General features: G+C 41.3%; 1 protein-coding gene across 1 annotated transcript in view; it reads left to right on the forward strand.

Moving 5' to 3' along the window:
- wwc1 (WW and C2 domain containing 1) overlaps window positions 1-19,363 on the forward strand; it is a 76,475-nt gene extending 57,112 nt beyond the window's left edge. Inside the window, exons 13-23 of the mRNA XM_028596105.1 lie at window positions 3,522-3,639; window positions 4,516-4,686; window positions 5,974-6,166; window positions 6,476-6,616; window positions 7,842-7,891; window positions 8,167-8,374; window positions 10,637-10,807; window positions 11,570-11,662; window positions 14,544-14,774; window positions 15,978-16,096; window positions 18,191-19,363. Of these exons, the coding sequence (XP_028451906.1) occupies window positions 3,522-3,639; window positions 4,516-4,686; window positions 5,974-6,166; window positions 6,476-6,616; window positions 7,842-7,891; window positions 8,167-8,374; window positions 10,637-10,807; window positions 11,570-11,662; window positions 14,544-14,774; window positions 15,978-16,096; window positions 18,191-18,257 (1,562 nt within the window). The 3' untranslated portion in view covers window positions 18,258-19,363. The remainder of the gene's footprint in view (window positions 1-3,521; window positions 3,640-4,515; window positions 4,687-5,973; window positions 6,167-6,475; window positions 6,617-7,841; window positions 7,892-8,166; window positions 8,375-10,636; window positions 10,808-11,569; window positions 11,663-14,543; window positions 14,775-15,977; window positions 16,097-18,190) is intronic.
- The last annotated feature ends 7,751 nt before the right edge of the window (window positions 19,364-27,114 follow it).

A 27,114-nucleotide genomic window follows, 5' to 3' on the forward strand; every position in this document is an offset into this window, starting at 1 on the left:
GTGAAGGTTAGGAGGGTGTTAGATTACAGCCGCTGGGTCACCCGCATGTGCTGTTTGAACTCACCTATTTCTTTTTTCTTTTTACATTTTTATCCACCTGTCCGTGGTACAGTTTGAAAATCGAGTGAACTACATCATGGTCAATATACAGGCTAGCTAGTTAGAGCTGCAAAGAGGAATCGATTCACCGATTAGTTGTCAACCATTGAAGCACCCGCCAACTTTTTTCATAATCAATGAATGGCTTTGAGTCATTTTTTTTCATGAAAATATTTCTGAGATTGCAGCTTGTTAAATGTGAATATTGTTCTAGTTTCTTCACTCCTCTGTGACAGGAAACTGAATGTCTTTGAGTTGTGGACAAAACGAGACATTGGAGGACGTCGTCTCACTTCAGTAACGTTAGTTGTGGAACTCCAGTAAGTAGACGAGGCGGTTTTATTCACTTTAAACATTGGAGGAAGTGATTCTTTTCTCTAATACAGGTGGTTTTTAATTAATTATATAGTAGTCATGGCAAAAAAATGATGATGTTAGTGATTATAACGTTACCTAGCTCGTTTGGTAGCTTGTTTAATAGCTTGTTGGATAGTTAGTTAGCTAGCTTGCTAGTTCCAGGCATCATGCTTTCACTGGTTACAGAAAATGTGCCGGCTGGCTAGTTAGTTAGTTAGTTATTTAGCTTGCTTGCTAGGGGGCGTTCAGTTCTCAGCTCAGCATCATCTGTATTAGAGAAAAGAGTCACTTCATCTGATGTTTATAGTGAATAAAATCCCTTTGCCAGCCTACTTACTGGCGTTCTACAACTACACATCCTCTACAACTGTACAATTTTGGCTGTATTTTGTTTGTGTCCCCTTCTATAATTGCTCTTGAGAAAGTTCATGTTTATTGTCGTCCCACCCCCAACTGTTGGATAAAATGTACGCCCATGCTAAGAACATTCAATAACTGCCTCAACGAGCTGTGTGCCCCTGCCGCTCTCGCCAGTGAAATGAATTAAAGCTGAATTGTAGTAAAGGGTGAGTCAAAGTGTGAGCCGGGCTGAGAGCTCGCTGCAGGTGAACGTGACTCCTGGTTCGTGTTGCAGCCTCGGGTGAAAGGTGGACGAGGTTTCTGGTTTCCTGTTCACTCTCCATTGCTGCTGCCAGGGCTGAACATGTGACCCGGCTCTAATATACAGACAGGCCGCCCTACAGTTAGGGGGGGGATACTGGCAATAATTTATCGAAACACAGGTGCCAAGTAACGCTGGGCAATATAATCGATATTATATCGATATCGTGATATGAGACTAGATATCGTCTTAGATTTTTGATATCGTAATATCGTGATATGAGACTAGATATCGTCTTAGATTTTTGATATCGTAATATGGTGATATGAGACTAGATATCGTCTTAGATTTTTGATATCGTAATATCGTGATATGGCATAAGTGTTTTCTTTTCCTGGTTTTAAAGGCTGCATTACAGTAAAGTGATGTCATTTTCTGAACTTACCAGACTGTTGTAACTGTTCTATTATTTGACTTTACCCACTTAGTCATTATATCCACATTACTAGTGCCGTAGTGTAGTGTTGAAATAGTCAACACTATGCGGTATCGATATCGAGGTATTTGGTCAACAATATCGTGATATTTGATTTTCTCCATATCTCCATATGAATTGCACATGAGAATTTAACTTCTTGGTACTAGAAAAGAGCTGGGCGGTATGGAGAAAATCAAATATCACGACATTTTTGACCAAATACATCCGTGTCGATATTGCGGCCATACTGTAGGGTTGACTATTGGTGCTTTCAAAAAAAATGAACAGAATGAAAGTTTAGATAAATAATCACCAACATGTGTATACAATGAATACGTGGGTAAAGGCAAATAATAGAAGAGCTAGAACAGTCTGGTAAGTTCAGAAAATTACATCACTTTACTGTAATGCAGCCTTTAAAACCAGGAAAAGACACCACTTATCAGGATATGACGATTTCCAAAATTCAAGACGATATCTAGCCTCATATATCGGTGTCGATATAATAGCGACATATTGCCCAGCCCTACACTAGCATAATAAAGTCAGTAGGGCTGGATGTCGCCAATGATTTCCTCAGTCGATTCAATATCAATTCGGTTAGGGAAATTTTAGTTACACTACCAATTATTTTACTTGGATATAAAAGAGATTCTCAGAGAACTCTGTAAATTGTAAAACAAGCAACGAGAAACCCTGAACAAAAAAAAAAAAAATATATATATATATATATATATATAAAAACGCGTTCCTTCATCATTTCTTTATTTCAACATATTTCTTACAAGGTCGTTGGCCATCAGATGATTCCCTGAAAAAGGATCTTCAGTTATTATATTGAAAGCCGGCAGCCAAAGAGAGCAGAGCTTTGAAGTGAAGGGGAGGCTGGGAAATTTGCCGCGATGGAAGAATTTAACCTTTAATGACCAAACATTTGCAAAAGAGGAAAGCCAGTTTGTTCTCCTTGTCTTTTTGATTTCACTCACGATCTCATCACAAATCAATCTTTCCAGCCCAACCAAGGACATTCTCGCTAATTACATTTTCATGAGATGCCGCAATGCCGCTGTAAGAGCCGGACATGTTTCAGAACCGTCTCGGATTTTAAGTTCAGCAGTGGTGATACAACTTAATTGTCAGTTCGAGCTGAAACTCATCTTGCGTTCCTGAGCAGCTCCGCTCCAAAAAAAAAAAAAAAAGAAGAAAAATACACAGAGTTAGACAACAATTACACATATAGTATAAATATACATTTTCATGTTTTGTTTGCACGACTAAAACAACTTTTTAACGTGCAGCCAGATACTTTGCAAAATAAAACACATTTCAAAATAAAACTCCAGGTTCACAGTGATTTTGGCTGACTTCTCTCAGCGAGACATGCGATCAGGCACACTGAGAGAGACAGACAGACACACACACACAGGCTACAATTACCACAGCCTTCCCCAGTCATCCTGTCTCTTTCTATGAGAGAGAGAGAGGGAGAGGGAGAGGGAGAGGGAGAGGGAGAGAGGGAGAGGGAGAGGGAGAGAGGGAGAGGGAGAGAGGACTGGCGTGTAGAAATACATGTCACGTATCTACACTACGCAACACTTATGCGTGCGGTGTTGTTCCAGCTGTAAGAGGGGGCAGCCCTAGCTCCTCGTTTCATGTCTTTAGTTTGTTGGAATGTTTACTGTCCAGAGTCTCCCTAGCACATGTATTTTAAGCATATTTGAAGCATTAATTGATATTAAACAAGCTGCCATGTGACATTTTGAAAATCAGTTGGCTTTGATATTGTCTTAAAGTTTTATCTTTCCTGGTTTTAAAGGCTGCATTACAGTAAAGTGATGTCATTAGCAACCTGACAACAATGTCCGCTATATAGAATGTCACCAGACTTACCCTTGAAAGTCATATTAAAGAAAAATCCAAGAAAAAAGTCCTTCTGTAAACCTAGCTGGATCTTCACCTTGTTTTTCTCCTGTGCTTGTCTTTTAGACTCGGCGCCCCAGCTGCGTGGGACGGGGGCGGGGCCAAAGAAGATGGGCGTGACCTCAGCGGTGTCTGACGAGTCGGTGGCGGGCGATAGCGGTGTGTACGAGCCTTCAGAGCGCAGGTACCAAGACCTTTTTTATCCACAAAATACATTTTGTAAGATGAACACCCAGGATGGCCATGTCGATTGCATATTTGCACTCGTGACATAAAATGTACTTATTTACATTAACATTTACATAATTAAAAAATGTATCTAGAATTTGTATCCTTTGTATTCTTTTGTAGTCTTTGATAACTATCACTAAAAATAGTACTTGTGTATGTGACAAATGAACAATTTGTATGAAGTTGTAGTTGTTCAGAGAAAGCAATAAGTCACACATACATACACAAAGATTTACATACAAAAAAATCCTGTCTATCATTGCACTTAAGACATGTTTACACCTAAACTTGACCATAGATATTTCCTTTCTTTTTTTGGGAAATTGTAATCATTTTTGACACATTTTCATGTTATTTCCAAGTAGAAACTTGAATATACCAGACCTTAGCTAATGTTAGCAATAATTGCAGGTAAACAAAGAAACCACAATTATGCAAAAACGTTGTTTTTTTTTTACTATTAGACCAGGGGCGATTCAGGATTTTTTTTAAGTGGGGTGGCACAGGGATAACCAATAATCACAATTCAGCATAGAAAATCTGTCTATAAATATAGGAAATATTGGATAGCATAGAACATCACGATGTAATTCTGCTAAATAAAACATCACATTCATTATTAGTTTCACTTGTTTTCATTTAAAACAAATACAATACACATTTTCTAAAGGCTCAGTCTGCCACTAGTTTTAGAAAAATCTGCCGGAGCCACCCCGTGCCCCCCTTATAACCCCGCCCCTGAATTAGACAGTTATGTAATAATTGTTCCAGGCCTACCTGATGTGTTACTCCGAGGTATGTGTGTCTGGGTGCTTGTGTTTTCCTCCAGGCCGGGCCTCCCTGCAGACCTCCCGCTCGCCTCCTATGAGGAGCGGTTGGCGCCGGGCTGCTCTCAGGTGCAGCTCGGCTTCCGCTACGAGTCCAGAGACCAACGCTTCACCATCTACGTCATGCAGCTATCCAACTGCAGCGCCCTCTGTCTGCCGGCTGACCAGAAAATGTACGTCCTTTTACTTTGGTTTACTAGAGAGCAGTGCAGTAGTCAAGACCACCTAAACCGAGAACAAGTCATCACCGTGACCAGAGTGTATCAAGACAAGACTGAGTCTGAGACTGAGTCAAGACCAGACCAGACTAGTGCCACACTCCCACACCGCATGCCACGAAAAAATTTGAAAAATGCCAACCATAGGCACTCCTCAAACTGACCCGAAAGATCCACATTCCCATAAAAAACCACCCACAGAAAACAAATTAAGATTGTTCTTCATTCATCTCTTTTATTGCCATAAGTGTATCATGAGAAATGCCTTGATAAAATATTCAAAAGGCAGTTGTGGTCTTGGCCGGTCTTGAAATAAAATCCTGAGTCCTCTTTATCTGAGAGCGAGACAAGGCCGAGTAGAAATGCGGTCGATTCCGAGATGAGACCTTCAAAAAGTGGTCCCGAGACCAAGACCGATCTCGAATGAGACGCTCGTTCAGGAAGTAATTTAGGCATTGACACCCATTGAAAAAGTAACCGCAAAGCCACATTTAAACCCAACAACAAAGAAGCCGACAAGTTGAAACATTACACGAAAAAGCCTCACGTGTCCAAACCAAGGTTATAATAGTTTAGAATTTAAATTTTTCATTTTATTTTATTTTAGTTTTGACTTTTTGGATTTCATTTTCGTTTGAGTTAAATTTCAGAGTGTGTTTGCTAGTTTCAGTTTAGTTTCAGTTTTTCATTTTTGGAGGGATCATTCTTGGATGACTCCCTTTAGAAGGGTTGAAAATCGGCAACTTTACCTCCTTAGCGTTTAGCGTGGCGCCATAGCAACCATAAACACCACTGGCTCTAGCTGTTTGCTGCTTCCTGTTTGGTGCTGGAGGGAGAGCACCCATTGGTTGTTGACAATGTTCACATGATTTAACTTCACTATCAAGACTTAAAACTTACGATAATATCAAACATGTTTGATTTTGTCGGAACGTCAAGACGGGAAAAAGACTGACTCAGACTGAGTTTTATGACCACCTTACACCCAACGATTGAGACGACAGGAGCGCTCCAACTCTAGCAAGACTCAGGATTTTATTCTGTTATTGGAAAATAGTCTGCGACAGTGGAATCGCCTAAAAAGTCGTTTGGTGTAAGGTCGGCATTAGATGTAGTTTTTCTTGAAGGTTTTAGTTTTTATTTAGTTTACTAAAAACACGTTTCACTGCTTATTTTCGTATCCTATAATAACCCGGGTCCAAACAGCGTCACGGTAACACTTGTGCTTTGCGTCTCCTGCAGGTATGTGCGTTCGGCGGTGCTGCCCTGTGCCGAAGCCACGCGCTGCCTCTTCCGAACGCGCGGCTCTCTGCCTCAGGACGTCGTGGACGTCAACGAGGTGTTCAGCATGCAGATATCCCACAGCGCATTGCGACAGAAGACGCTGAGGGTCGACATCTGCAACACCAGCAAGTCGGGCCATGAGAAGTGTCTGGTCAGTACAACTCTCCTACGGAAGGAAGTCAATCTGTTTCATCGGATTTTGAAATGAAAAAGCCATTGAATTTTTAGCACTGAATATTTGCGCATTGAAATTAGGTATCTGAATTTTTTGCCTCTGAATTAACTTATTTTCCCCTTTATTTTTCAATGTTCACAAATTCAGAATCAATATCAAATACCAAATTCTAGAATCTCGAATTGATTGATTTTCCTTGGGTTCCCAGATGATAACACTGCATTTTATACAGCTGAATTTGTCCTATTCCCTATTGAATTTTTTTTATCCTCCCCCATTGTGCAGGCGGGAGCCCAGATCAGCCTGGCTGATGTCAGCTGTTCGGAGGAGAGATGCACCAAGTGGTACAACCTGCTGAGTCGCGCCTACATGCCCGAGATCAACAACAAGGAGAAAGAGAGCAGAGCAGCCGGCGGCTCCGACAGGGTACGGTGGGGCGGGGAATAAACAAAAATTCACCAGTGGACTGTTTGTTCACCTATGAGCGGATACTTACTTTGACTTCTAGAAGTGGAAATTAGTGTTTTCCTTCAGAGCTGTTGCTCACTCATTTTTGCTTCTCCTTCTTTGTTGGCACCCAAAACGGTTAGTTTTGGAGTAGGATAGACTTCAGAATAAAAGCCTCTGTGAGGACACCAAACCAAGCAGGAATAATTATGAACGTTTTCAGAGAATGTGGCTTTCGCCTTGAAAGTGCTGAAAGCGAGCGACGAAAGTGCCGAAAGCGAGCGACAGTAGTGCCGAAAGCCAGCCTCGAAAGTGTCGAAAACGAGCGACGGTTAGTGTGGAAAGCGAGCCTCGAAAGTGGTGAAAGCGAGCCTCGAAAAATGGCAAAAGCGAGCCTCGATAGTGGCGAAAGCGAGCCTCGATAGTGGCGAAAGCGAGCCTCGATAGTGGCGAAAGCGAAAGCGAGCCTCGATAGTGGCGAAAGCGAGCCTCGATAGTGGCGAAAGCGAGCCTCGATAGTGGCGAAAGCGAGCCTCGATAGTGGCGAAAGTGTCGAAAGCGAGCCTCGAAAAATGTCGAAAGCAGGCCTCCAAAGCGAGCGCCGAAAGAAATCAATACAGCTCAGAATTGATTTGAAAATAGTCATTCAGTATAGTAGTAAGTATACAGTAAGGTTTCTGCTGCTTATTATTAGTGAGGCCAGTTTGCCCATTTGTTAAACCAGAGTAACATTTGAAAATGTGTCATTCTCTGATCGTTAACAGCTTGTGCAAACATTTGCTCTGATCTGTGTGGTTAAAAGCTGATTTAACGAAAGCTTCTCCCTCTGCGCTAAGATGAGTGGTTGCACCTGTGTAAATGGTTTGGTGGAAAATGAGTTTGTATTAAACAGAAAATGGGTGCAAAGGGAGTTACCACTCCCATGGAATACATACATCACCTGACTGGACAGGTTCCTTCACAGTTTTGGGGCGAAGGAAGTGATTTTGCTGCAGAACATTATACAGTGCGAGTTTGAGAAAAAGAAGTTAATAAGAAAATGCAGAAAACTGCAGACAAAAGCAACCACAGCAACACCAAGACAAACGTTTACCTGTTTGTGTGTTAGTAAGACATGTTCATAGCTCATAACACAGTCAGATATCAACACTATTTTGAATTGTGTGGTAAACTTCCAGATGTTGGGTCCTAATGTGTGTTTCAGAATCATGTTTCCGGCAGTGGCGGAGTTGAAGTTTCTGCGAACGACGAGTGGTGAGTATTTCTCCTTTCCATCTTCTACTTTTGTATTTATTCCCTCCTTCATTCATATTTTTGAGCGTCCGTTGTCTTCTTATTAGGGCTGCTTGATTATAGAAAAAAGATTTTGAAATTCTGACTCAGAAAAAAAAAAAACACATTGAGGATGGGAACTAAGGACTTAGTTGATGAGGAAGTATGAGTACAAAATCAAATTTCAAAATGAGAACTAGTTGATCCGATCCCCCTCTCTCTGGTTTTCTAACTGCGTCTCCGTCGTTGGTTGTCAGGCGTGACGACCCTCTGGACGTGTTCGACGACGACGATGAAGAAGGAAATGGCGAGGAGGGGGTGGGGCCTCTGGAGGAAGAGGACGCGTTTTATCCTGACAGCAGGCAATGGGAAGCAGAAGAGGAAGAGGAGGAGGAGGAAGAAGAGGAAGAGAAGATGGTGAAACCCCCGACGACGACAGCAGCAGCAGCAGCCATCACAGAAAAGGTAGCCTAACTTTTGTGATTCTCGCTGATTTCAATTCGCACAGCCAAACAATTCTTCGGTGCAGGTGCGTAGGGCAAAAACAAGGACTTGAAGAAAGAGTAAATCCCGCACACAGCATCACCATTTATATATTTTTTTATATTTATTAATATACATAAAATATATAAGGTGAGATTAGATTAGACTCAATTTTATTGTCATTACACATGTAGCAAGTACAGAGAAATGTAGTTGGCGTCTAACAAGAAGAGCTTTAAGCAGTGATTAAATAACCGTATAAACAGAGTGTAAGGTGAAATGATATATAGACGTGTGTCTGCATGAGTGTCTATTACTACAGGGATGTACAGGCTATGACTATGGTAATACAGAATAAATAACTATACAGTATGTACAGTGGTGCAAATTGTGAGTATTGTTTTTTTTTACGGTATGTACAGCGAATATGCAATATGTACAGTAGTACAAGAGGAATGATTCACAGTACAGTGTCAGGAGCAGAGTTCAGTAGGGAGACAGCTGTAGGTAAAAAGCTGTTCTTAAACTTGGTGGTTTTAGTCTGGATGCTCCTGTAGCGCCTCCCAGAGGGCAGGAGGGTGAACGGACTGTGTGCTACTACACATTACATTACACATTCATTAGTCTATATAAGTGAGGTCAAATGATTAAAATATTTAATTGCATTAATGTCATAGTTAACCTGCAATTAATCGCACATTTTTATCTATTCTAAATGTCCCAAAGTAGCCACCCTTTGCTTTTTTTGATAACTCTGCAAACCCTTGGTGTTCTCTCAATGAGCTTCATGAGGTAGTCACCTGAAATGGTTTTACCTTCACAGGTGTGCTTTGTCAGGGTTAATTAGTGGAATTTGTTCCCTTATTAATAAAAAAGCAAAGGGTGGCTACTTTGAAGAATCTAAAATATAAGACATGTTTTCAGTTATTTCACACTTTTTTGTTAAGTACATAATTCCATATGTGTTCATTCATAGTTTTGATGCCTTCAGTGAGAATCTACAATGTAAATAGTCATGAAAATAAAAAGGAAACGCATTGAATTTGAAAGTGTGTCCAAACTTTTGGCCTGTACTGTACATGAGAAAACAATAAAAAAAAAAAAAAAATAACAGAATACAATTGAACAAAGAACATTGTGTTTCCGGATGTCTTGGAATGTTTGTAGGCCCTTAGGACCGTGAATGTCTCCCAGAGTTTGCGTCCTTTTACTGCTCCAGCATCACCATTTCTTAAAGAAAACTAACTTTTCGTTCCCTCTGGACCTGCGTCAAGAGTATTTCCATTGATTGTTGATCTGAAAAGAAAAAATAATTGTTATGTTAATTGTTAAATTGTTATGTTGGATTGTGGCAGACATTTCTTCTTTTCTGGATAACTAGGAAATCAGAACACATTTCGATACAGCAGCAATGAAGTGAAACGGAGAGAAAAGAAAAAGTTAAAACAAATCTGATTAATGTCAGTCCTGGAGAATCAAAAAGCCATTTTCTACCGATATTCAACAATCATACAGAGAAAAATCCATCAAAAATAGAGCCACAGAGACAACATTTTAACACTCACTGGAGCAGGAAAACAGTTCAGTTGTTCTTCCCACTGTCATGTCCTTCTTTCTTTCTTTTTCGTCTTTTTGTCATCTCAACTCTTCCCTTTCCTGATTTTTTTTTTTTTTTTTCTTGGGTGGAGAAGTCAAAAAATGTCAAAAAAAAACATTCTTTCTGTGACTTAACTCGCAACATGACTACCGCTTCCTCTCGGGTTCTTCTCGGCGAAGCAAACGTTGGTAAAGGGGGTGGGGCTAGGTCGATTTTGAAACACGACACCCATTGGTTACCCGGTTTATACGTAGCAAATACATCAAATTCTAACTGGCTTGTTTAGCTGGGAGGCGGTCTAGTTTTGTGGGGGGTGGAGAAATGGCGGCAGTGAGCGATTTCACATATTCACAGCTTTTACTTCACACCCCCTATTTGACACACAGAATCCCCTTAAAAACCCATTTTCACCATATGGGACCTTTTTAAATTGATGCATTAAATGGTCTCTGATGTCGTCTGAATTCAATGTTGGAAATGTTAAAACCGCTTTTGGTGTGTGACGTTTTGTTTGTCATCTAATAAAAGGTTGAATATCATTTCTCATTTAGAAAAGCTCCCAATCTATACTTACACAATTGTTTTATAGGCTCCGCTCTCCTGATGTGTCTACGTCTCGTTGTGACCGCCGTGTACTCTTTGTCCAGGTGAACAAGGAGACGAGCATGGACAACTTGTTGCCGTCCTACCACTGCTCCGTGGTCCGACCCAAGGAGCGCCACCGGGACGTCCACCAGCAGAACCCCTTCATGAGGGGGAACACCATCATCCGCTCCAAGACCTTCTCCCCGGGCCCTCAGAGCCAGTACATCTGCAGGGTAACTCCAACTGAACAGAGAAAAACACACCGGAACCCTCTGAGGCCCAAAGACACACCAAACCATGTTTGACAAAATTCCTACTCAAAAAGTGATATTACAAAATAAATTTCAGACATCACAACTCTTTTAATCATATATTACAGAACTTTGTGAAGCTAAGACTTTGGTTATACTCATTCCAAGCACCCAAACAATTCGTACAACACATGATAAGTTAAAGGGCCCTATTTTACACCCGGCGCAATGCAAAGGTCGACGCCAGTGTCTTTGCTAGTTTAACACCGACGCAGTTGTCAATTTTCTGCCCAGCGCCCACGTCGTTTAAATAGCAAATTCACCTGCACCCATCTGTGCGCCCATGGGTGTGCTGGTCTTACAGGGAGGTGTGTTCAGGTGCATTCTGGGCGTATTGCCATCTTGAGGCAGCGGGATGTGATCCGGCCACTGACCAACAAAAACCTGGTCTTAAGTCAATAGCGCAGAATTTCATTGTTATTTTAACAGCAAATTAGTAAAATGCGCCTAGGCTCATGCACAGGGCTCGCACACTATACTTGTTACACACACACACACACACACACAGGGACACGCAGCAGCACACACCCATGCAGAAGATCCAAACGCGCCTGGCTTTTAAAGGCAATGGGAGATGACACTCTGATTGGTTTATTGCATGTTACGAAAAGAAAAAAATAGAAAAATCTTCAGATGGGTTCATGACATTTGTTTCCCCACTCTCTGCTGTCTCGGTCTTTCTAGATCAACCGCAGTGACAGCGACAGCTCCACCCTCTCCAAGAAGTCTCCATTTGTAAGGAACGCCTCCGAGAGACGCAGCATGCGCATGAAGAAGGTAGAACCAACTTCCTCACTCCTGTCTCCTGATCTCTCTCTCTCTCTCTCTCTCTCTCTCTCTCTCTCTCTCTCTCTCTCTCTCTCTCTCTCTCTCTTTCTCTCTCTCTCTCTCTCGCTGAAGGAAAAAACAATTTAGAGCAGTTTATACGTCAGACTACTAGGGGTGTAGTCTTGCATTGCCTGACCCAGACAGAGCCACGGTGCCTCTGCTAAACAGCCTCGGGAAGGAACGTTCAAAAGTAGTTTTAGTCGTCCAACAGAAAACTCAGATTGGACGGATCGGTTTGGTCTAGCTAGCTGTCTGGATTTACCCTGCAGAGATCTGAGGACCAGTTAGCCATAGTCCTCGGACAGTCGGCCTAAAAGAAGGAGTCGGAACACGGCAGACAAAAGGCAAAAACGGAAAAAGCAGCCACCGGAAAATCGACGAGCAACATTATTAGGCAATAATCGATTATGGTCTGTCACTGCATCGATGCAGAATCGTCGATACAATGATTAACTTCAACACCCCTACAGACTACGCAATATTTTAGTGTTTTGAGATGGTCGCCGTGTCAGATTAGGCGATAATGATGTCATAAGTTCTTGCCATTAACCTGACAGACTCCATCGTAGACACTACACCACTAAGCAATCAAAGCTTTTTGGGATTAACAATTTTTTTTTTCTTCATTTTTCTTAATAAAATACAAAACATACAACCACAACATGGGGCCCTCCAGAAAAGTTCAGCTACTTTCCCCAGTTTTCTAGTATAGGCATCCAGTCTGGCAAAACGTTTATAAATGACATTTTATTTTTCAAACGCCGCCACCCTATCCATCTCACAAGCGCACTCCTGGATTGATGGTGATGCAAACACACTCTCGCCGGCTTTATTCACATGAATGTTTCAGGTTCATAATTGTATTTAGAGGTTATATTAGATTAGGTTTACATGGTTTAATTAAAAAAAACACCATATTTTTGTTGTAGTGGACATTGCTGCAGCTCCTCTTTTCACCCTGTGTGACCGAGCTCTCTGTTTTAGCTACAGAGTGAGGCATCTCACTTCTGTTCCATCTTTGTTGGGAGTCGCACATGCTCAGTACCTAGATAAGGACTACTAGCCAGTCAGAAGCAGAGTATGAGGGCGTGCTACGCTAGCAGCTAGGCGAGCATTATAACGTGTGTTCCAAAGTGACCACGTTTGTCTCTGAAGTAAAGGCTGGACTACAATAGAGCTGTTTGGAGCAGTTGGTGAACAGTGTTTTCTGTTGGAGATGGTAAGTCCCTTTGGGGGAGACTTTGGGAAAGGAAAGGGAAAAAGCTAATAGGCATAATATGAGCACTTTAAGCGAACTTTAGATAATTCAATTGACAAGCGGAGGGAAACATGGCTACGGGAGCCCAGTAGTTCAGGACCTCAGCAGTGTAACTCCAGCAGTTTTGTCTGTGTGACAGGCTCAGTGATTTGACTTCTCACTCTCTATTATCTGCAGTGTATGTGCTGTCATCTCCCTGCTTCTCAAGTTGACAGTTCAACAGTGAAGTCGAACCTGCAGGTTTACCGACCACATTAACTGTCTCCTCCTTTCTCCGGAGAGCCTAATTTGCATTTTTTTTTTTTAGCCCGACGATTCTCCCGGTGAAGGGACTCTTAATATTTAATAACCGTCTGAATGTTTAATGCAGCTCTGACATTTGCCAGGCTCTATTCATTTAGAGGCAGGCAACAGCATCTCAGTGTCCCTCCTGGGGCTCAACAGCAAAGGGAAATCCGCAAACACACATCACATGTCGGTGACAGATTTTTGCAAATAATTCAAGTAGTTTTTGTACACTCAGGTGACTCGTGCAGACATTTAATGTATCGCTGGCTTCATCTGTTTAACTCCAGCTCTTTGTTAAGCAAATGTGTTCATACAGTGTATAACAGGACTGTTATGGATAAAACGTCAATGCTCTCAAAAATATTTGGCATCCGTTGCTGCTGGTTAACCGGGGTGAGTGGGAAATAAATGCTATTAGGGAAGAGGAGTCTCGTGCATGAGGGATGGATTCTAAAAGTTAGTTTGCAGAGACCCCTAGCTGTAGGGCTGGGTATCGTTCACAAATATTCAACACACCGGTACCGATACTTCCATACCGGTTTCTAAACGGCACCTTTTCCGACACCAATTTGATCAAACAAATGACAACATTACACATTACGACGCAGATCTTTTTATTTATTTTTCAGCTCCTACTACGTGTGTGTTTTTCCTGCGTGTCTCTACGACGTAGGCAGCCAATCACAGACATTATTAGATCTTGGTAGAAGCATGCTGCATGCTGATTGGCTCCCTGACGCTGATGAGATTTACTTCTCAGGTATTGAAATTGGGTATTGAATGACGAGGCATTTTTGATACTCCATAGAGGCGATTCGATCGGTGCCTAAAAAACTAGGTATCGACCGATACTGGTTTTTCAACCAGAACTGGTTGTTCCGAGCCACTTTATCAGTTATTAGGCAAATAAAATAGGGCTGTGACGATAACCGCGGTGACGTGCCACTACCGCGGTGATGACATCACCACCGCCATCACTGCATTTTTTTATTTATTTTTTTACTTTTTGCTGCCCTAGGTTACAGGAGAACACATGTTGTGTGATATGAAATATTGTGAAAGCAACAATCATTGTTTAGTTATCCTCATCGACAGTGTAGGAGCCACATAGTGTATGTTGTTTATGGTCTCATTTATATTATTTATTGATTATTGTGTTGTGCACTTGTATTGTAGGTGGTGGGCGTTTTCATCGCGGTTTGAGCGGAAGTTCTAACCTAGTGGCAGAAATGACATTGTGTGCGTTTAACTGTATCCCCCCCCCCTCTCCTGTCCTCTCTTCAGCCTCCGGTGCAGGTCAAAGGTCTGGACGGCCTGCTGCGGACGTCCCTGGACCTGGAGATGGACCTGCAGGTGTCCCGGACGCGGCAGTCCCGGCTGGCGCAGGAGCTGCGCGTTCTGCGGGAGCTGAAGACGCAGCTAGAGAACGCCAGGCAGCAGGGCCAGAGAGAGCTGCCGGCCTGGGTCCAAGAAGACGAACGCTTCCGCCTTCTCCTCAAGCAGGCCGAGATACAGGTGAATGGCCGTCGTAGAATTGGTCCAGGCCCGTTTAACCGGTGCATCCAGGTGTGCTCAAGGGTTTTTATCGCAAGCTTTGAGCACGATTTATGGTTCTGCCCGAGGCTCTACGCAGAGCCTACTCTGTAGCCTACGTAAGAAACCTACGGCGTTGTGAATATTTATACTTGTGCACTGGTGTGTCTGCGTCGTTCTAGCGTGTCTCTTTAAGAGAATAGCAGGGCCGGCATGTGTGTGGGGAGCGTGTGGTAGAGCGAGTGAGAGAGTGACGGGGATTAGCTTCGCAGGGAGTACCGACTCCGATTGTGGAGACGGACAAACCAAGTGTCTCCCCTGGGCTTTCTTACCACGGCGGGAAATCTGTAGCAGGAAAAGTTAACCCCTCTCCTTAATTTCATGTTTATGAAGAAGGAGAGCCGGGGGGGAAATGCAACGCTACCAAGCCACAGCCGAGCGGACCAATCACAGTTGTTGCAGCCTACGTTGCAGCGTTGTGTAGTTAAATCGTTTTTGCGTGGTGCGAGTCAGGCTACGGCGTAGGGTCCGTATCTACCTGTTCCTACGTACGTACTGTACATACGGCGAAGATGTAACGCACGACCATAAATCAGGCATTACGGCTGATTGATGGTTCTGTGGAGGCTCCACGCAAAGCATTCGCCGTAGTCCACGCAAGTGGCCTGGTGTTTACACTTGTGTGTTGGTGTGTGCAGCAATCTATTTAAGAGAATAGCAGGGACGACGTGTGTGTGTGTGTGTGTGTGTGTGTGTGTGTGTGTGGGGGGGGGGGGGGGGGTAGAGCTAGCGAGAGAGTGACGGTGATTAGCTTTCGGAGCGAGTAGCGACTCTAGAGTCCTAGTGAGAGAAACCAAGTGTCTCCCCTGTGTTTTCTGACCACGGTTGGAAACGTGGAGCAGGAGAAGTTAACCCTCTCCTTGATCTCATGTTGTTTATGGAGAAGGAGAACCAGGAAATGAGTCGGGGAATGCAACGCTACCAAGCCACGGCCGTCCAACATTTTGCGACAGGTGCACGTCAGGCTACGGCGTAGGGTCTGTGTCTCCACGTACCTACGTACGTAGCCACGGCATTGATTTGACGCAGAAGCATAAATGAGGCACTAGTCCTCTAGAGGACACACTTCTTGCAGCGTTCAGTATCAGCGAACTGAACACCTCCTGTGCTCTCCGTCCCGTTCAGACTCGCGAGGAGCAGCTGCAGGAGAAGCGGGTGGAGAAGATGATGAGGGCAGCAGCCAAGGGCGTCCACAAGATCAGGGGCCAGAGCTGCAAAGAGGTCCCCAAGGTCCAGACCTTCAGGTGGGAGAAACAACAAACCCCCAGAGCTGAACAGAGTTCTGAATGATGAGACTCGGTTTGGTTTATTAGTTTTTTTAACACATGTTGCACCAGAATTAGCTGCATAATTTGCATCTGCGGCCCCTGGCCAGAAACATATTACACAACAATACAGTACAAGGATACATTACTAAGGTACAAGAATGGATCCCACATCTTTTTATATCACATATTTATTACATACATCATGGTCTCCACGGCAAGTGTGAGGAAAACATTACTATGAACCACTTTGGGACTCCGAAACAATGTGAAGGACCTGGAAAGACAAGTCAACTCACAAATTAGTTTCAGAGGTCTTCACAATGTGTAAACAATTCCAAACATTCCAAAAATTCCCCTATGCAGGAAAAACCCTGATATTAAGAATGAATAAACATTCCATTAAATTACTTTATTAGATTATTTTTATGGGCATTTCCACCTTTAATGATAGGACAGCTCAGTCATGAAAGGAGAGAGAGGTGGGGGGAGACGTGCAGGAAACTGCCACAGGTTGGACTCGAACCGTCTACCTTCTGCATGGAGAAATAAACCTTTATAAATGTGCGCCTAAAATAAAAGTTGTGGCCGGGTTGGATCAGTGTGCAGAGCAGGCGCACATGTACTGAGCGGTTTATGCCTTGACGCAGAGGTCCAGGGTTCGAATCCGACCTGTGACAATTTCCTGCATGTCTTTCGCCCTCTCTCTCCCCTTTCTCACCTAGATGTGCTGTCAAAAGAAATTAAAGGTGGAAAAGCCCAAAATAATAATAATAAAAAAAAAAAAAAGTCCTCAAGTTTGACATCAGGAAGGAACTGAAAAAGAAGGATAAATCACTAAACCTCTTTGAGGCCCTTTATATATTTCTATTTCAATCCGCAACTTTTTTGAGGAACGATTTCCTACAAAAAACGAAAAATGTTGATGTTTCTAGGCTCTGAACCCTACTGTCTAAGGGTCAAATTTGACCGAGCCTAGAAATCTAGACGCACCCTAGAAACGGGACCGATGCCTATTTTTCACGCGACACGCAAGTGTTTTGGAAACGTTTCCAGGCAAAATAGAATAGGAAAAGATGTTTATATCGTCGTTTAGACACAAATACATACTAATAAATGACATGTCGATGTTTGAAAGTCTCTAGATTTTGCTTTAGATGAAATCAGTATATATATATTTATGTTTAACATAGTATTTCATTTTATCAATGGGAAACATCCATGTGTCCAGACAAGGCTAGCAGTAGCAGCAGCGCCGCGTCAGACACGTTTCTGGTGTTTAAAGACATAGAAAAATCCACGTAGCAGAAACGCCACGCTCACGCCACGCAGGCAGTGTGTAACCGGCCTAAAATAAACGATAGGTTCACTACTCTCTACACTAATTTGGGTGTTTATCCATCCATCCATCCATCTTCGTCCGCTTATCCGGTGTCGGGTCGCGGGGGGAGCAGCTCCAGCAGGGGATTTGGGTGTTTATGCCCAAAAAAAAAAAAAAAAAAGGGGGCAGAAAAAAGCAACAGTAACGTTAGGGGGGAAAAGCAGCAAAAGTGTTGAAAAGGACGGCCGAAAAAAAAGAATTTGGACCCAGAGGAACAAAAGACGCATGGTCGACAGGAAAGACAACACAAGGGTTAAACTTTGCGATGTGAGAAACACCTTGGAACTAAAATGTATCACGTTGGCTTCGGCCTCGCGCTCAGCGTAAGCTGAAGAAGGTGCTTGTAGGGCTGGGAAAAAAATGGATTTGATTTAAAAATCGAGTTGGTAGGTCAAATCGATTCATATTTTCAAAAAATCGATTTAGTATAAATAATTTGGATGTTTAACAATCTTTGTTGCACACTGCACAGTGACTTTTCACTTAGAGAAAGGGTTTGCCTGTGCAATTTTGTTTATGTTGATGCACTTTAATTAAATACAACAAATATATATTTTTAAAATATATTTACAGTTTGCAGTTATTTTAAATCGAATTTTTTATAAAAAAAATCACAGATTTTTTTAGGGAAACAAATCGCCCAGCTCTAGGTGGTTGTGTTCCAGCTCTAACGGTTTCCTGTGTGATTTCAGAGAGAAGATGGCGTTCTTCACACGGGCAAAGAGCAGCATCCCCGACCTGCCGGCTGACGACGTGTAGACGAGCATTTCAGAAGTATCCCCCCCCTCCTCCTCCTCTCCCTCCGAGTCTTAACCTGCTGTTCCCATACAAAAGCAACCGTTGGGCGGTGTTATGAAGAATTTAAAAAAGAAAGAACACTATAATATGTTTTAGTAAATAAAACGCTCAAAACCGTGAAAAAAAAACACATTTTTAAAGAGCTCAGCATTTCTAATGTGGATAGTCTTTGTTTGTTAATTAGCGATAGCACTGATAGTTTTTTTTTTTTATTCTAGATTATTCTACTCTCTCTCTTCCACTCTGTTTCTCGTGTTGTGTTTCTGTTACTAACCGGCTGTTTTATAGGCTTTTTTTTTTTTTCATTCCAGCACAAAGTCACACAGCTGCACATGTGCATACAAAGACTTTTGTACTAAAATGAAACATTTGGACAAAAATTAAAAAAAAAAATATATATATGTGTATATTGATAGCACAAAACAATATCAAACAATGGTACTAAAGCAAAATAAGCAACTTAAGCTGACGATAAAAGAAACATAAATATCCAAACCGAAGCGATATTATAGATGTTTGTTTTTTAGAGCATTTTGTACGCAGACAAACATGAGCACACCTGAAGCTTGTCTGATGTGTACAGTATTGACGGCACAGATGGTTGTACGTACATAAGCATCATCAGCGCGCCTTCTGTTTTTTTTTTTTTCGCTAAACGGGAAAAAAAACGAGAGGAAAAACTGGAACGCTTAACAAACCCGACTCTCGATTTAGGTCGAACCGTACAAAAAAAGTCGTTAAGATTGTCTCTCACCAGTTACGCACACACACACACACACACTCGGCAAAGTGTAGAAACAGCACTAACTTTCACTAACACTCAGGTAGTTTATCGGATAGTCTGCACTTTAAAAAACTTGAGGTAAAAGTGAAAAAAAGAAACTATGTTGAGGGTTTTTGGGAGGAATAAATCCATAAACCTTTTGCCTTGAATACGCTGGAATGATTGTTGATTGTTGAAGCACACAAAGATTGTTGAAACACACACACACACACACACAACAGGAAGTAAGATTAAATGTATTTTGTTGATGACTGATGTGAACTAAAAGGAGTTTTTAACTTCAGACTTTCCCTTCCCTGTGTTTTTCTGTAACTGGATGTTTGGGATACATATCCAAGTCGCTTCTCATGTGTCTAAAATCTGGATGTTCTGCAGCTGAATCTGTCTCATGTTGCTACACGTTAGCATGGTGCCCCAGCAGAACTCAACACATGCACTTTGTTTCTTCTTATCCAGTCTTTAAAGCTGCACCGCTTAACCCTACTGTTGCACTCGGGTCCAATTTGACCCGTTTTCAAAGTTTTATATCATACATTTGGGTTTCTTTTAACCAAATTTCCCCAAAATAACACGGATGGTTCCATTCAATACTCTTCACAAGTGGAATTAAGGATCAGATCTCTACTTTCATTGACTTTTGGGTGTTTTAATCAATTTCATTGCATTATCCCGACTAAACGTTTGACATATCTGTGATTATCCATTACCTTCATTACTCTGATCTTAATTATTAGACAAAATCATTCATAATTTCTGCTTTTTTCTAACCCAAAAACTAAATAATAATATATAATGACGTTCATTGACCATGAATTCCCCCAAAAAGTGTAAAACTAGTGATAATAATTTGGTTCTAGTGGGGAATATACTGGTGGTGCCAAAAATGTTGAAAAAAGCAAGCAAAACGTGGGAGAAAAGCAACAAAAATGTCAAAACCGTGTCTAAAAAAGTGTTAATTTTTACCCGGGAGGACAGCACAAGGGTTAATGTTTTATATATTAACAATAGAGACAGAGCGCATTTAAGTGGGGGGGGGGGGGGCTAGCAAACAACAGAAAAATGCCTAAAAGCTGCTGCAGAACTTAAAGGGTAACTACTGTTTGTCTTTTTAACCTGGACCATATTTTCTTATGCTTTTTGTGTCTAAGTGACTGATGGGAACAACATTATGGAAAGGATCCCTTCAGAGATAGACCTTTAAAACCTCTTTGAGACCTTTCTGTATAACCAGAAACCGCTCTGAAGTCGCTAGCGCTAAACCCACCAAACTCCATGTAAAAAAAGTAACACTTTTAGCGTGTATAGAGCCAACATATTTTCACATGTAAATCGGAAAACTATGTGTTTATTTCAAACAAAACTAGAGTTGTGATAGTTGGAGAAGTGGGAAGACGACCCAAAACGGCTTTTCATAGTTTTATTTTGTTTCTGTCGACTTTGAATGAAGTGTATTTTGCTATGCTAAAATTACTGTTTTTTACATGGAGTCTGGTAGGTTTAGCAAATGCAATTTCACGGATGTTTTTATGTTTAAAAAAAGGATCTCATTCTTCAACAGAAAGGGCAAGCTCCCTAGAAATCCTTTCCATAATGTTGTCAGACACTTAGAATATTAATCTGAGCCTGTCAGTGGCAAAACGAGCACTTTTGTGAAGGTAAATACAAGCTGGACAATTGCCCTGTTAACTTCCATTGTAGCTGGTTTCCCCGCTGCCGACTGCAGAGATCTCGCTTAATACTGGACCAATGTCAAAGACTGTTGTTCCCATCAGTCACTTAGACACACAAACATAGGAAAATAGTGTCCAGGTTGAAAAAAAAAAAACGGTAGTTACCCTTTAAGTTTTTAAAAGCTGCAGCCTGGAAAAACAGAGGTTTTTTTTATGAAGACAAAAGTGGATCCAGACGTGAGGAATCAGCAGAGAGAATGGGGAGACCGTGGAATCCCACAGCATTTTCACACTAACCTACGTCTGACGAGGGACGGTGTGTCTGACGGTACACGTGTTAGCTTAATGTACAGACCCATAGTTAGAATTTGGATATCTCAAATGCTTGCAAATGTAACGTCGGACATAACGTTAAGCTAAGCGTCAGGATCCCACAGTCTTCCCGTTCTTCCTGCTAATCTATTGCTCACGTCAATAAATTGGACGCGCAGACCTTCCTTAGATGCCATCAGTTTAATCCAACATTCACTGTTCCTCACGTGAATGTGAGCGCTTTGCAAAGGGCTCTGAAATCAGAGGGCACCGTGTGTTCTTCCTGTTTTTGTTGGAGAGCAGAAGGCAGTCCAAATAAGTATTTAATCTGTATGTGCAGAGGGACTCCAGTGAGTCTACACCTCCTTGACGTTTGTGCCCAGGCGATGGGGTTTCTCTTCAGCTCAGTGAAGACTTACTAACGTCTGTTTAAAGTCTGGTTCCGAGGCAACCTGACTTTTAAAAAATCAGCAGCAGACCTCGACTCCCGACACGTCTTTTGTTTGTACCTGGATGTTGAGCGGCTGTTGTACAAGTTGTCCTTGGGGCTTTTTATCTCAACATTTCTCCTGCCTTAAAGCAACACTTTTTTTGTTCGTTTTGGTCCAACATTTTATTGCAGAAAACAAGGCAGTATTATGCACATACACAAACAGGTAAAGCAGAAGGTATTTTCAGTGTTTTCAAGTCATTATGACTTCAAAGCAACGCTCTATAGGGGATAATAGACCTTTCTCACGGCAGACATGTTGAAAGGTCATAGTAGGAAAAGCACAGGTGTATTCAAACCCATTACTGATGGCTGCATTCCACTTAGGAGAGGCCCTGGAATTGTGCATGCTGACTCACTGAAATATCTTACTGGGACACTTGATGGAACTGAGCCATCGTTAAGGTTATCAATTTCAGCTGTGCTTTTCCTTCTATGACAAGTCAACATGTCTGCTGTGAAAAAGGTCCATACCTCATGTTTTTAGACGTAGTATTTTAAATGCCCCTGCTGATAACTAGGCTCCTTACGTTGAGATATTTTAAGCAGATTTCATTTTGATAATGAGATGAGGTTTTGGTGTCATATTTCTCCTTGAGTCGTCCTTTTCAACCCGTTCTCACTCCCCGTCGCGTAAAAAAAATACGGACGCTTAGGCAGGTGACTTTGGTCTTTGTTATTGACGCAAAAAGTCTCCTTTGGCGTCATATCTAAACGTGCTTAATCAGGACTCTGGGTGAAAGTCCTGTGTTGTTTAGTCTCGCTTTGCCAGGCCCTCCTCCAAAGTGCGCTGGAGGAGGGTCTGGCTACTCCATACAGCAGTCGTGGATGGGGAGGGAAACGTGCTCTGGTTTATTGGCTTATCTTTAAACCAATCACAATCGTCTTGGGCGGTGCTAAGCTCCGGAGTAAATCCGCGGGGCCGCTGTAAAATAGGCTCGGGAAGGAACTTGTTTTAACAGGTTGTCCATTTTATACCGACTTTCACATCATACAGAGAGAAATCCATCAGAGACGATACAACACAGGCCAATTTAAACACCCGTAGGAGTAGGAAACAGACCAGAATGCATTGCAGCAACAGGACAGGTTTAGCTTTCTATAAGAACTGAAAGAGCTTTGTCATTATTTTTTGCCTACTGCCTCATTTTTAAGACCAGTTTCTTATTATATTTCTTCCACATAGACCAATTTAACTGCAGAGGGGCCTATGTAAGCAGTCTACCGAAGTTAAAGGAAACCAATGACTCAGCAATAAAATAACTAACTCATAACAATGAGCGGCACATTACAGCGCTACAAGAGAAACCTCTTTAAGGCGGCATTATTTTCTGGCCAAAAATCATTATCGCCTCCGAGCATTATCAACAGAAAATGAAATAAAAAAATACATCTTACAGAAAAAGGAATGCAATAAGTTGTTAAAAGGCATTTTGGGAAATGAAGTAAATGACTAACTGAAGGGAAAACTACTCCAAAGTCAGTGAATTGCACCCACTGAACACTAAATAATTAGGGGGGAAAAAAGGGGGGAAAATAAGACAAAATAGCAAAAAAAAAGAGACCACATCCAGAGCAGCAGATCCGAACATGAAAAAAGAAATGAAGAGTACCAAAAAAATGGCATATTTCAGCTCGTACTTATGCTGATGAATGAAGTCCATGGCGCTGCTGTAACTCCTGTGTTGTCCTCGGTTTTTTATAACAGAAATATGGGTTTCTCACAACAAAATTAGCCCCAAAATAACTTGGATGCATGCATGTACGTTGTATGGAACCCATGCAACGTTGTTCGCAGATAAAATATAGATAGAATGATTACTTATATTGATTTTTGGGTGTTTGATTCAATTTTGTAGCATTTGAAAAACAATTTCAATGGTTTTAAAACCGTCTCCTGACTGAACGTTGACATTCTGCGATTCCCTCAACATCCTCTGATCTTAACTATTGGTCAAGATAATTAATCATTTCTGTTTTTTTTTAAACAAAAAATGAGGTATAAAGTCATTTAAATTAGGTTTATTGACCATGAATTTAAAAAAAAAAGGGACCCAAAAAGTGACAAAAAGATTTTAAAACACACCGAAATAATCAAAAAAAGTGATAAACTCATCGGCAAAAGTGCAAAAAAAAGTACATTTTCAATTTTGAACCAGAATCAATAAGTTTACCGTCGACGGGAAGACAACACAAGGGATTAATGGAATAAAAATGCACCGTCACCGTCAGTGGTTGATTTCTTGCTGGGTCGCCATGCTAAACGTGTTTTGGGTACATTAAGGTGCTTTGGACGAAAAGTGTCCACTACATGACACAAACCCTCCATATAATCATGTTCCCATTCCTGTTGTAAACAAAAAATAGGTAACACTTCACTTGAAAGTGTCTACATAAGAGTGATATGACACTGTCATGAACGTGTCATAAACATCACAAACAAGTCATAAATGTTTGACGTAACGCTTCTGATATTGTCATTTGGTTTTTGTCATGACAAGTTATGGTTAGAGTTCATGTGTCATGATGTTCATGACAGTGTCATGTCACTCTTATGTAGATACCTTCAAGTAAAGGGTTACCCAAGAATGTAGCCTCTCTGCTGCTGTCATTACAGATGTTTCTCCGTTTTTACCGTTTGTAGATGAACTTGTACGATGCTTGAACTGTAGATCGGATCCAGTGGACAGTCAAACATACAAGCTTCTCTCATTGTTTTTTTGTTGGCCTGTGTATTTCTTGTGTTGCCTTCGGTGTGTGTATGTTTAAGACCAACAGAGGAAGTTGCTTTGACTTATTTCCCTCCACTTCCTGTTCCTTTTTTTTTTTTTTTATCACCCTCCAATCCTTCAGTGATCTCCAAGAAAGTCCCAAACATTTAAATCAGTTTTCTGATAATTCAATACTGTAAATGTTTCAAATCCACGCAAACAGGAATGACAAGTAGTCCCCAACAGGTTCAAGTAGAAGTAGGAACATTTTTGCACAAGTGTTTATAAAAATAATAAATATTGCATAAATATGTGAAAAAAAAAAAAATAATCAAACGACACTAACAGCTCAAAAAAAAAGGTGAAACTTGAGGGGTACTGAATCAAATGCTGTGATAGGGCGTTCACGCTGCAGGAAGTGGCTAACATCAGTCTGAACAGTCAACATTTCTGAACTAAACAATTCCAAAGATTTAACACCTGATGCTCATGGTCTTAAAAATGTACGTTCTTGTGATCCAAATGAAACTACCTTTTACGTTAGCTGTAAATTCAGTCAGCTGCTCATGTTTGCGATGGTATAACGGGGAATTTAAAGGGTAGCTACCGTTTTTTTCATCCTGAACCCTGTTTTCCTATGTTTGTGTGTCTAAGTGACTGATGGGAACACCAATCTTTGACATTGGTCCAGTATTAAGAGAGATCTCTGCCGTCTGCAGCGGCGAAACAAGCTACAATGTAAGTTAGTAGGCAATTGTCCAGCTTGTATTTATGTTCACAAAAGTGCTCGTTTTTCCGCTGACAGTCTCAGATTAATATTCTAAGTGTCTGACAACATTATGGAAATGATCCCTTCAGACAAAGACCTTTAAAACCTCTTTGAGACCTTTCTGTTCAACCAGAAACAGCTCTGAAGTCGCTAGCGCTAAACCCACCAGACTCCATTTAAAAAAGCAATGCTTTTAGTGTGTATAAAGCCAACATATTTTCACATGGGAATCGGTAAACTATGTGTTTATTTCAACCAAAACTAGAGTTGTGATGGTTGGAGAAGTGGGTAGACGACTCAAAACGGATTTTCATAGTTTTATTTTGTTTCTGTCGACTTTAAATGATGTGTATGTCACGGTGCTAAAATGACTGTTTATTTACATGGAGTCTGGTGGATTTAGGGAAAGGAATTTCGCGGATGTTTTTATGTTTTAAAAAAAGGATCTTACTCTTTAACAGAAAGGTCGACCTGCTTAGAAATCCTTTCCATAATGTTGTCAAACACTTAGAATATTAATCTGAGCCTGTCAGCAGCAAAACGAGCACTTTTGTGAAGGTAAATACAAGCTGGAAAAATTGCCCTGTTAACTTCCATTGTAGCTGGTTACGCCGCTGCAGACTGCAGAGATCTCACTTAATACTGGACCAATGTCAAAGACTGTTGTTCCCATCAGTCACTTAGACACACAAACATAGGAAAATAGGGTCCAGGTTGAAAAAACAGTAGTTACCCCTAGGGGTGTAACGATACATCGATTCAACGACTCAGAGCCTATAAGTTATTTTTTTATGTCAGGTTGTAAAGTCCATTTCAAACAATAAAAAAATGCATTTCTGCCTTTTAATGGATTGGACAGCTGAGATATGAAACCGCCACAGGTGGGACTCGAACCCTGAACCTTTGTCGAGGACTAACCCTCTACACATGTGCGCCTGCTCTACCAACTGAGCTTACCCGGCCACAGGAACTTTAGTTTTCAATGTTACTTTTTGTCGTGAACACACCTCAACGCCTCACAACAAACCGGAGCAACATAAAAGAAGTGTGAGTTCTGATTCGACTGTTCAGACTGAGGCCACAAATCAGACACATGTATCGGATCGAAAAAGTCACACAATATACTGTCATAATAATCGTGTTCATTTTTTTTAGTTCACGCTGTGGAGTAAAAAAAAAAGAAACGTAGGCTACGTCAGATCGCGGCGACAGAAGCAGTCCGATGTGGTTTTCCTTCGCTCGGAGCTGTGACGGGGCTGAGCGTTTTTACTGTAGCAGGAACACTGTGAAATGAATGAAAGCCTTTTGGAGTAATGTGTGAGAGAGAGAGTGCCTTTTGGAAAAGCAACATGTAAAAGAAACAAATAATACAAGAATAATGTATGTATTATTATTGTTCTTTCTTTTGTCCTAAATGTCCAAACCTGGCCGCCATCGGTGTGATCTGTAAGAAGCTGGAAATGTAGAGAAATGTTTGCATTCATTTTTCCTACTGTAAACGTTTTTTTTTAATTTTTTTTTTATATTTTCCTACACTTAAGAGCGAGTAGTTTCAGAAGATAGGGAGTGTCTGTGTAGTCGGAGGAACGGTACCGTCTCGTTTTAACGTCTGTTGAACTTTGTCATGATCGACCGAATGTTATTTAACCTCTAAATCAAAAAATAATGAGACTCCTTCATATACAGTACAACAACATCTGGATGAAGGAATGTAGGTTTTATTTTATTTTTTGCTATGAGAAATCACGATCATTCAGAGAGAAACACAAAAGCCGTTAGTCACAATTTTCTTTTATTTATTTATTTTTTTTCTCTCCATAATGTAGGTTGTGATATCATTCTCGTTAGTTTTTTTGAAAGTTCAAGAGCATTTTTTTTTCTTCCCCTCATTTGATTTCTCGTTTCCCTAATGAATCCTGTTTGTGTTACCACTGGCGATGAACCGGCTATGAGAAACGTACAGCATGTATTTATTGCACTTTGTGATTTGGGTGTGCTTTTCCTTGTTTTTTCTTTTTATCCCGAGTCCCGAAGGAAAAAAAAAGCTGTGAATTTTATTCTCAGACACTGTACTATCGACCA

This window comes from Perca flavescens, chromosome 13 (genome assembly GCF_004354835.1).
Source record: "Perca flavescens isolate YP-PL-M2 chromosome 13, PFLA_1.0, whole genome shotgun sequence".
Classification (NCBI taxonomy): Eukaryota; Metazoa; Chordata; class Actinopteri; order Perciformes; family Percidae; genus Perca; species Perca flavescens.